The sequence below is a fragment of the Gekko japonicus genome, unplaced genomic scaffold (genome assembly GCF_001447785.1).
Source record: "Gekko japonicus isolate JY-2015 unplaced genomic scaffold, Gekko_japonicus_V1.1 scaffold5632, whole genome shotgun sequence".
Lineage (NCBI taxonomy): Eukaryota > Metazoa > Chordata > Lepidosauria > Squamata > Gekkonidae > Gekko > Gekko japonicus.
The window spans coordinates 1,642-12,360 of NW_015175544.1; the positions used below are offsets into that span (position 1 = coordinate 1,642).

At 49.8% G+C, this 10,719-nt stretch overlaps 1 protein-coding gene across 1 annotated transcript in view; it reads right to left on the reverse strand.

Moving 5' to 3' along the window:
* Positions 1 to 1,041: 1,041 nt before the first annotated feature.
* GUCY2F (guanylate cyclase 2F, retinal) overlaps positions 1,042 to 10,719 on the reverse strand; it is a gene marked incomplete at its 3' end in the record, with an annotated part of 42,684 nt that continues 33,006 nt past the window's right edge. The window contains exons 9-14 of the mRNA XM_015426030.1: positions 9,465 to 9,621; positions 7,092 to 7,241; positions 4,983 to 5,131; positions 4,668 to 4,831; positions 3,108 to 3,300; positions 1,042 to 1,216 (exon numbers count right to left, since the gene is read on the reverse strand). Of these exons, the coding sequence (XP_015281516.1) occupies positions 1,042 to 1,216; positions 3,108 to 3,300; positions 4,668 to 4,831; positions 4,983 to 5,131; positions 7,092 to 7,241; positions 9,465 to 9,621 (988 nt within the window). The remainder of the gene's footprint in view (positions 1,217 to 3,107; positions 3,301 to 4,667; positions 4,832 to 4,982; positions 5,132 to 7,091; positions 7,242 to 9,464; positions 9,622 to 10,719) is intronic.

Here is a 10,719-nt window from a genome sequence, read left to right on the forward strand (position 1 = left end):
TACCGGCTAAATATCAGGAGAAACTTCCTAACTGTCAGAGTGGTTGAGCAGTGGAACAGTCTGCCTCGGGAGGTGGTGGATGCTCCGCTGGACGTTTCCAAGCGGAGGCTGGACGGGCATCTTTCGGGTATGTTGTAGGGCTATCTTTCGGCTGTGCTCCTGCAGAGTGCAGGGGGTTGGACTAGATGACCTGCAAGGTCCCTTCCAACTCTCACATTCTATGATTCTACGATTCAGGGGGTAGGCTTGCTAGTCCCCAGGTGGGAAATATTAACACTAAAGCACCGTGTAACAGTAACGACGACGTAATCTTGAATCGACTCAGAAATTTGTTATAATTCACAATCACAATGTAGATAAAGTACAAAACTTCCAGAAGTATTCATTCAAACATTACAACATTTGCCTCATAGGGTTACAAGCTGACACGGAAGTCTAGGTGACACGAAGATGCAGTGAAATTGTAAGACACCGAGAACCGGCGTCGACTCGTTTCTGCTGCCTTCCTCAGGTCTTACAGAATACAAGAAACATATAATTCCAGATTGTTTTCAGTCTGTTGATATATAATATATTTGAGAGCTTCAGTATATTCATCAAATGAGGCTCTTAGAAAATAGAGGGAATCGCCAATCAAATTCTCAAAAACGTGGCACTCGGCCTAACAGGATTCACAGCTGGCAGGGATTCTCCTGGGGGAAAACAGCCCCGCGTTCCGCGGCCCCCACCTTGCTCCCAAAAAGTCCCTTTAAAGGGTCTTTTTACGAGCGGAGTCTGCGCCTGTGACCTCCCCCTCCCTCCCTCCTGCTGGATTTGAACAGCCGTCCAGCTGGTCAGCGGGCCACGTGGTCCCCGTCAACCAGCTGAAGCCCTTTAAATCGGGCAGGAGGGGAGGGAGAGAGGTGGCTGGGCGGGTGATCACTCTCGGGGGCGGGGCTTCCCCTACCCACCAGCTCAGTGGGGGCAGACTGAAACCCCCAGCAGTGGGGGAACCCCCACCCAGACCTGGGGGCTGGCAACCCTAAGGTGTCCTTTCCTTACCCGAGTGCAGTCCCATCCGAATCCTGATGGGCACGCCAGGAAGGTGCTTCACGGTAAAAGAGCCCACCGCGCTGAGGATGTCCAGGGCCATGTTGGCCATCTCGGCAGCGTGCCTCTGACCGTTTCGTTCCGGGAGCCCTGAAGCCACCATGTAGGCATCGCCGATGGTCTCCACCTGGAAGTCAAAGGGATTCGCATCCCCCCAAAGGGGCATTCAGCGTAGGGGGACCCAAGCTCGAGAACCGATGAACAACTTTGCTACTAGCTTGTGCTGAGGAAGGACGCAGCTTTCAGGTTGTCAGTGAAGGAATTGAAATGGTTCAAGATTTTGCATGGGTTGGCTCCGCCCTCAACCGAAAGGGAGACAAACCAAGAAAGCAGAAGGAGATTGAGACTGGGCAGGGCAGCCATGAAGGAGGAGGAGGAGGAGGAGGAGGAAACAGCAGAAGAAGACAAAAAAGCAACAGAAGAAGCAGAAGCAGCAGAATAAGCAGAAGCAGCAGAAGCAGAACAAGCAGAAGCAGAAGAAACAGAAGAAGAAGTAGAAGTAGCAGAAGCAGAATAAGCAAAAGCAGCAGAAGCAGAACAAGCAGAAGAAGAACAAGCAGAAGCAGAACATGCAGAAGAAGCAGAAGAAGCAGAAGCAGAACAAGCAGAAGCAGAAGAAACAGAAGAAGTAGAAGAAGAAATAGCAGAAGCAGAAGCAGAAGAAGCAGCAGCAGAAGCAGAAGAAGAAGAAGAAGAAGAAGAAGCAGAAGTAGCAGAAGCAGAAGAAACAAAAGAACAAGCAGAAGCAGAAGTAGCAGAAGCAGAAGAAACAGAAGCAGAAGCAGCAGAACAAGCAGAAGCAGAACAAGCAGAAGAAACAGAAGAAGCAGAAAAAGCAGATGCAGAACAAGCAGAAGAAGAAGAAACAAAAGAAGAAGCAGAAGTAGCAGAAACAGAAGTAGCAGAAGCAAAAGAAACAGAAGAAGCAGAAGCAGTACAAGCAGAAGCAGAACAAGCAGCAGAAGCAGAACAAGCAGAAGAAGAATCAGAGGAGGAGGAGGAGGAGGAGATTGGACTTATACCCCACCCTTCACTTGTGAGACAAGACATCAGAAAGACATTGAAACTGGGAAGGGCAGCCATGAAGGAGCCAGAAAAGATTCTGAAATGTAAGGATGTGTCGCTGGCGACCAAAAATCAAGTTAATTCATGGCATAGTATCCCCCACTACTATGTATGGGTGTAGAAGTTGAGCGATGAAGAAACTGCAGAAGAAGAAAGGTGGATTCCTTGGAAATGTGGTGCTGGAGGAGAGCTTTATGGACACCGTGGACCACCGAAATGACAAATCGGTGGGTTCTAGATCAAATCAAACCTGAACTTCTCCCCAGAACCTCAAATGACTCAACTGAGACTATCGTACTTTGGTCACGTCAGGAGAAGACAGCAGTTGCCGGAAAAGAAAATAATGCCAGGAAAAGTTGGAGGCAGCAGGAAAAGAGGAAGACCCAACCTGAGATGGATGGACTCAGCCACGGTAGCCATGAGGACCCTCAGTTTGCAAGACCTGAGCAAGGTTCTTAGTTATTTATGGGGTATTCAGTTTGTAGCTGGAAGGGAGGGAGGACCAACTTTCACCAATCTCTGGCTTCTCTCCTGTGCTGGAATGATGTTCCCCCCCAACTCCACATGTTCCCACATGGCCCCACTGGTGGACCTCCTGATGGCACCTGGTATTTCTGGCCACTGTGTGACACAGAGTGTTGGACTGGATCGGCCTTTGGCCTGACCCAACATTGGCGTCTCTTATGTTCTTGTTCCCCTCCAGCCCTGCAGGTTGCCAACCTCAGCTTTACCTTGTAAACATCATGATGGCTGATGACAGCATCGAACAGAGTGTAGAGGTCGTTCAGGAGATCCACAACCTCAATGGGCTCACTGAGGGCGGAGTTTGTGGCTGGAAGGGAGGGAGGACCAATTTTCACCGATCTCTGGCTTCTCTCCTGCGCTGGAATGATGTTCCCCCCCAACTCCACATGTTCCCTTCCAGCCCTACAGGTTGCCAACCTCAGCTTTACCTTGTAAACATCGTGATGGCTGATGACAGCATCGAACAGAGTGTAGAGGTCATTCAGAAGATCCACAACCTCAATGGGCTCACTGAGGGCGGAGATGGTGGTGAAGCCGATGATGTCGCTGAAGTAGATGGTGACTTCATCAAAGTACTCGGGTTCGACGGTCGCTCCGGTTTTCAGGGTTTCCGCCACCGTCCTAAAATGGCAGGGAAAAGCCAAGTGAGGGGGACTTGAGAGGAGAACTGCCCATGACGACTTCACCATGTTGGTACTCACGCTATCTGGCTCGGTTCAGAGATCATGTGAGACCATGGCTTCTTTGAACAGTGATGAGTTGTGAAACCATGATTGGTGACTTCATCAAAGTACTCGGGTTCGACGGTCGCTCCGGTTTTCAGGGTTTCCGCCACCGACCTAAAATGGCAGGGAAAAGCCAAGCGAGGGGGACTTGAGAGGAGAATTGCTTGTGATGTCTTCACCATGTTGGTGCTCATGCTATCTGGCTCGGTTCAGAGATCATGTGAGACCATGGCTTCTTTGAACAGTGATGAGTTTGTGGAACCATGATTTGGGGAAGGGCTGTGGCTCAGTGATAGAAGAAGAAGAAGAAGAAGAAGAAGAAGAAGAAGAAGAAGAAGAAGAAGAAGAAGAAGAAGAAGAAGAAGAAGAAGAAGATGGCATGCAGAAGGTCCCAGGTTCAATCCCCAGCATCTCCAGTTAAAAGATCTGGCAAGAAGTGATGAGAAAGAAGACAGACAGCCACTCCTTGTCTTGTAGGCCTCTTGAAACACAGCACAGTAAGCTGCAAACTTCCTATAGGGATTCCCAACCTTTTGCCAAAGGTGAGATTTCAGGAAGCTCTGTTGCACATGCAGTTTGCCAAGCTGTGCTTCGAGATCCCTAAGGAACAAGGAGGAAGATGGTTATCCATTCCCCTTCTTGAAGGTATCTTGAACCGATATTACACTGAACCTCACATGCCGAACCAAGCTCCCGAACTCTCACGAAAAGCGAGAATTCGGGAAGCTCTCCTGGGCATGCAGTTTGCAATTTTGTGCTTCACCCGCCCTGAGCTTACAATGTGGGGAGGGCAGGATATAGGAAGGGAGGGAGGGAGGGAAGGAAGGAAAGGTCTCTTTCTGGAAGGAAGGAAGGAAGGAAGGAAGGAAGGAAGGAAGGAAGGGAGGAAGGAAGGAAGGGAGGAAGGATGGGAGGAACGGACGAGGGCAGGATATAGGAAGGGAGGGAGGGAGGGAGTGTGGGAGGGAAGGAAGGAAGGAAGGAAGGAAGGAAGGAAGGAAGGAAGGAAGGAAGTAAGGAAGGAAGGAAGGAAGGAAGGAAGGAAGGGTCTGTTTCTACAAGGAAGGAAGGGAGGGAGGGAGGGAGGGGAAGGGAGGAAGGGAGGAAGACAGAGAAGGCAAGGAGGGAAGAAGCATAAGCTACTCTGGCTCCTGAGTGGGGGCAGGAGAGAGAGGTGGGGAAAGAAGGGGGGACTCTCAGCCCTCCCCCACCCCCCGCCCCCATTGAGCTTCCACTGGTGGTTGTCTTGAGCACTGAGCCTACGGGGGAAGCATTTGGGTCAGCAGTTTCTCCGTCTTCAGCTTCTCGATCTCCAGCTCCTCGGTCCTTTCCCGGATTAAATCTTCCAGGTTGCTTGAATACTCTTCCAGCATCCTCAACATGGAGTCAACGATGTTGGTCTTCTTGCCTTTGTTGATGGTTTTAAACTGGGTGGGGGCGGGGGGAAAAAGAGGTATTTTTTCAGGTATACTTTCTGCTCAGGCAGATCCGAATGCGCATCCCTAACTGCCGCACCACCTCTTCGAAGAAAACAGAAACCTCCCATTTGGCTCAGGATGGGCCATGAAGCGGACTGACCTGTTCAAAAATCTCATCGAATGAGGGCCTCCTGTCCGGCACTTCCGCCCAGCACTGCTTCATCAGCTGGATACACTCCAAAGGGGCGCTATCCAGAGGAACATTGGGACGGAACAAGGGCGGAGATTTCTTCAGCTTGCGTAGAATTTCTGGAATAAATCAGGAAGTCCTTCAGTGGCTCTCAGCCACCAGGTATATATAGACACTCTCAATCTGGGGCAAGTGGGGCTCTGTATTCTTGGTGCTTGGGGGGGGACAGTGGGAGGGTTTCTGGTGTCCTGGCCTCACTGCTGGACCTCCTGATGGCACCTGGTGTTTTTGGCCACTGTGTGACACAGAGTGTTGGACTGGATGGGCTGTTGGCCTGATCCAACATTGGCTTCTCTCATGTTCTTATCTTCGTAAATATAGTATGCCTTACCTCAGACCAGTGTTCCCTCTAAGCTGAGTGAGTGTGAGCTAGCTCACAGTTTTTTAGCCTCCAGCTCACACATTTTTGTCTTAGCTCAGGAAGGATGGCTCCAGAGCAAAGTAATTTACGCAGCAGCCAAATCGCTCGCTCACGACTTTTAATGCCAGTAGCTCGCAAAGCAGAATTTTTGCTCACAAGACTCCGCAGCTTAGAGGGAGCCTTGCCTCAGACAGTTCCTTGTTTGCACCGTTCTCTTATCTAATTCTGCAATCCCAGCCCAACTGCATCGCTTATCAGTTGTTGCATGGCAGCCGTCCCCCACCTTTTTGAGTCTGCGGGCACCTTTGGAATTCTGACACCATATTGGGGCGCCAACCCCCAGGAGGAGGAAGAGGAGGAGGAGGGAGAGAAAGGGAAGGGGAACGAGAAGGAGAAGGGTAGGTTTGCTGACATCAACCACTTTCTGAGGTGTTCTCCAATGTGCTACCCAAATGTTGTACGGCTAGCAAGAAGAAGAAGAAGAGGAGGAGGAGATTTGATTTATACCCCGCCCTTCAGAGTCTCAGAGCGGCTCACAATCTCCTCTCCCTTCTCCTCCCCACAGCAGACACCCTGTGAGGCAGGTGGGGCTGAGAGAGCTCTTGACAGAAACTGCTCTTTACCAAGGACAGCTCTGAAAGAACTTGTAACTCACCCAAGGTCACACCGGCAGCTGCATGTGGAGGAGTGGGGAATCTAACCTGGTTCTCCCAGATTAGGGTCCGTGCACTTAACCACTACAACAAACTGACTGGAGATCTCCTGCTATTACAACTGATCTCCCGGTGACAGAGATCGGTTCCCCTGGAGACAATGGCTGCTTTGGAAGGTGGAATCGATGGCATTATACCACACTGAAATCCCTTCCCCTCCCCAAACCCCACCTTCCATAGGCTCTACCCCTAAAATCTCCATGTATTTCCCAACCCGGATCTGGCCACCCTACACAGTTTAGTGGGCGCAGCCACAAAATGGCTGCTGGTGGCAGAGCTCTTTTCGTAGCAGGAACTCCTTTGCATATTAGGCGACACACCCCTATTGTAGCCAATCCCCCAAGAGCTTACAGAGCTCTTCTTACAGGGGATACTGTAAGCTCTTGGAGGATTGGCTACATTAGGGGGGGTGTCGCCTCATATGCAAAGGAGTCCCTGCTATGAAAAGAGCCCTGGGCGACACACCCCTAATGTAGCCAATCCTCCAAGAGCTTACAGTATCCCCTGTAAGAAGAGCTCTGTAAGCTCTTGGAGGATTGGCTACATTAGGGTGTGTGTCGCCTAATATGCAAAGGAGTTCCTGCTACAAAAAGAGCCCTGGCTGCCGCAGGAGTTGGAGGCAGCGACAACACGGCTGCCACAGCCTACCTTCATTCACACAGGAGAAATCCCCGTGCTGCGGTGGCAACTGTTGCCAAAGCTACATCTTAAACAATCTGCACAGCCAATCAAATCTCCAATGGCCAGTCAGAAGCCTAGCTGGGCGGAGCCTCACATGGCCCCTCCCACTTTTCATAAACACTTGGTGGGAGGCAGGAAATGTGTCAGCAGGTGCCATGGTGCCCCGGGGGCACCATGTTGGAGACCCTTGTCGTCTCCTGTCTGGTTGTATTCTTGACACCCGTAGGCATGGGCTGAAGAACCTGCCATAGTCCAAGTGCTCACCTTCTGCTGAGACCTGTGAGGTGCAATACGGAGGGCCCCGCAGGACAACTTCTTGCACAACAATGGCAAAGCTGTACACGTCTGCTTTTAAGGTGCCTTTTGGGAACATTCCCGGATCTCTCAACAGCTCCGGAGCTGTCCAGAGCAATTCTGGAGGAGGAAAGAGAGAGAAAGGTTTATTAATATCTATGCAGAAGGATTCCTTTCTGTTCCCCTTTGAGCCTATAGGCAGAATCGAAGAGACAAATGATTCCCTGGCATCACACGGATCTATACTGCATGTTTCAAAAAGGTTCGTACTATTACCATGACTCCCTCCAATTAAACACCTTTAAGACCAACAAAGTTTTATTCAAGGTATGAGCTTTCATGTGTAGGCACACTTCCTCAGATACACTGAAATGGAAGTTGCCAGTCCATAATATAGTTTAGAGCAGGGGTGTCAAACATGTGGCCCCAGGGGCCGGATCAGGCCCCCAGAGGGCTTCTATCAGGCCCGCAGTGGAACTGGCTGTCTTCTGCTTCTTCTTCCAATTCTGCTGCTGCTGCATCATCGTAGGTTTGCAGCTTATAGATACACACCTGAACCGCATACTCAAGTTTGCAACAGCACAGACATTACAACGCAGTAGTTCAGAGCAAGAGGTGTCAGTTATCAGACACTGTTAAATAAACAAAATATTGCAAGAGCGCTAATGTTTTAAGCATGTTTTTATTTCAAGTAGAAAAAACACGCTTTGTGTTTGTGTCCTTTATAAAGTTTATATCTCCGCTACCTGGCATTCCATTCTATGATACATACGGCCCGGCCCAACAAGGTCTCATTTATGTCAGATCCGGCCCTCATAACAAATGAGTTCGACACCCCTGGCTTAGAGTGTGAACAGAAAATTGGCATACAACACAATGAAGATGTTTTAACAGAGTTAAACAGGAATAACAAACTGAGTTTATATGGTCACCATTTGTTTGGATTTAATTCCGGGAGGAAACACAGTGAAGCAAACAAATATCTCAGAATTGGAGACTGATGTGTAAATGTACCCTTCCTAATTGTGGGATGCTAAGAGTAACTAACTGAGACCATGCTGCTGTGTTCCGTCTGCCTCCTCACAAGCCTGGTGGTGACCGTATAAACTTAACTTGTTATTCCTGTTTGCATCTGTTAAAACATCTTCATTATGTTATACTTTATAATTTATTATATTGAGGATTGTATTGTTGTGATTTTATTAATCCTCTTGTTTTAGCGTTTTATACAGTTTTGTAAGCCGCCCGGAGACTGCTTTGCAGGGATGGCAGGATATAAGTCAAATAAATAAATAAATATGTTAATTCGCTGCTCAACCTTTGTCTATATGTATGGACTGGTCAATTCCATTTCGTTGTATCTGAGGAAGTGTGCCTGCACACGAAAGCTCATGCCTTGAATAAAACTTTGTTGGCTTTAAAGATGCCACTGCACTCAAACTGTGTATTATATTACACTCTATGTAATATATTACATGATATATTATATTATATGCAGGGCTCTTTTTGTAGAAAAAGCCCAGCAGGAACTCATTAGCATAATAGGCCACACCCAACAGCAAAACTCATGAGCATAATAGGCCACACCTTGACAGCATCGCTCATTAGCATATTAGGCCACACCCCCATGTTACCAGAAGTGTGCTCATCCAGCCACACCCACCTTTCCCTTCTTATTCTGTTTACCTTGTTTGTTGTCAAAACCCAGGGCTTTTTTTTTTGTAGCAGGAACTCCTTTGCATGTTAGGCCACACACCCCTAACGTAGCCAATCCTAATGAGTTTCTGCTATTGGGTATGGCCTATTATGCTAATGAGTTCCTGCTGGGCGTGGCCAACTCAGGAGTCAGCCGGAACTCCGTTCCTGTGCGTTCCTGCCCCAAAATATATTACATTATATGAAATTGTATATCGTTTCTGGTGATGCTGAGGCAGAGAATACTGTTTATGCCCTACTCGGGGAAGAAGACAGGCACAATATGGCCTGTCTTTTTTCTCCTATTGGGGCTTAAAGTGTGCTGGAACTTATGCAGGGAAACTATGCAGAGGGAAGAGCTGAGCCATCATTCTCCACTGCTGCAGCCATGACCCATATTCCCCTCCCATAGCCGTTTCCGGGTGCCAGATTATACATCTGGAGTTGAAATTAAGGAACTCCAACATCACATGTACTACGAGTCCCGAGCTTCCACCAGAAACTAAAGCTGTTGTTGTCCTTTCTGTCCTTTCGATAACAGGGATAAACAGAGCGAGCGAGCGAGAATTGTTCTGCCGTAAGGAGAAAAGAATTCTTTTCATCCACTTTTCCCGCTCTTGAGTAGGAGCCAGACCTTTACATTCGTACCTTCAGCTGGTGGCTGAATATTTAAGGGCTGTTGGGCTGCCAAAAATTCACTGTAACCGTAATCGGTGATCTTCAGCACAAACCGGCCGTCCACCAGACAGTTCCGAGACTTCAGGCGTCCGTGGAGAATACCCTGGCGTTGTAAATATTTCATTCCCTGTGGGACAAAGAGGTTCGAGAGGTTTAGGGCTTTAATCTCAGCAAGAGAAGGACCCGGGAAGAAGAGATCTGCCCAAAGAGGTGTAGTTGTTAGAACGGAACAGGTTCAGATACCCTGGTTCTGATGGAAAGTGCTGTCAAGTCACGGCTGTCAAGTCAAGGAAAGAGAAGTTCAGAGGTGGTTTGCCTTTGCCTGAGTCCGCGTCATGCCCCTGGTATTCCTTGGAGGTCTCTCAAATACTAGCCAGGGCTGACAATGCTTAGCTTCCAAGATCCAGGCCTGTAGCAATGGTGGGGCATTTGGGGGCCACGCCCCCTTAATCTCGCGCCATGCCCCACCGCCCCTGCCCCATGTCTCTCCACCTAAAGGCCAGCTCGTCCGGGAGCACTGGCAGCCGGCTGTACTTGACTGCCTTGCTCTCCAACCTGCCTCATTCTCCACCACCCCTGAACCCCTGCACCCGCCCCACGCTTCTCCACCCCCACCCCAAAAGCCAGGAGGATACCAGGAAGCTTCATCGGGAGCACCGGTAGGGCAGCGAGTGAGCCCAGTGGCCGGATGAGGAGCGGGCGGATCAGGCAGACAGTTGCCGAGGAGTCGTGTGACACAGGTCGAACGATCGTGTCACACAATCGTGTCACACGACTTCTCGGCGCAGTGCAGAGAGGCCTCCCTGCCTGATCCACCTGCTACTCACATACCCTCTCAGGTTGCTTGCTGACCTGCTGGCACGCCTGATGGAATTTCCTTCTCACTTTCTAGATGGACCCTCACTGGTCCGATCCAGCGCTCACTTTCAGGCCTTTTCCTAACCTGGTTAGCCACTCTTTTGAGACAAGGTGCTGGACTAAATGGACCCTTGCTGGTCCGATCCAGCAGGGATCTCCTGAGGTTCTTATCAGGGGAAGGCCTCGGCCTCCCTGCCCTGTTGTTGGCCCTCCAGAGGAACTAGTTGGCCCCTGGGTGAGACAGGAGGCTGGACTAGATGGACCCTCACTGGTCTGATCCAGCAGGGCTCTTCTGTTGTTCTTATCAGGGGAAGGCCTCGGCCTCTCTGCCCTGTTGTTGGCCCTCCAGAGGAACTGGTTGGCCCCT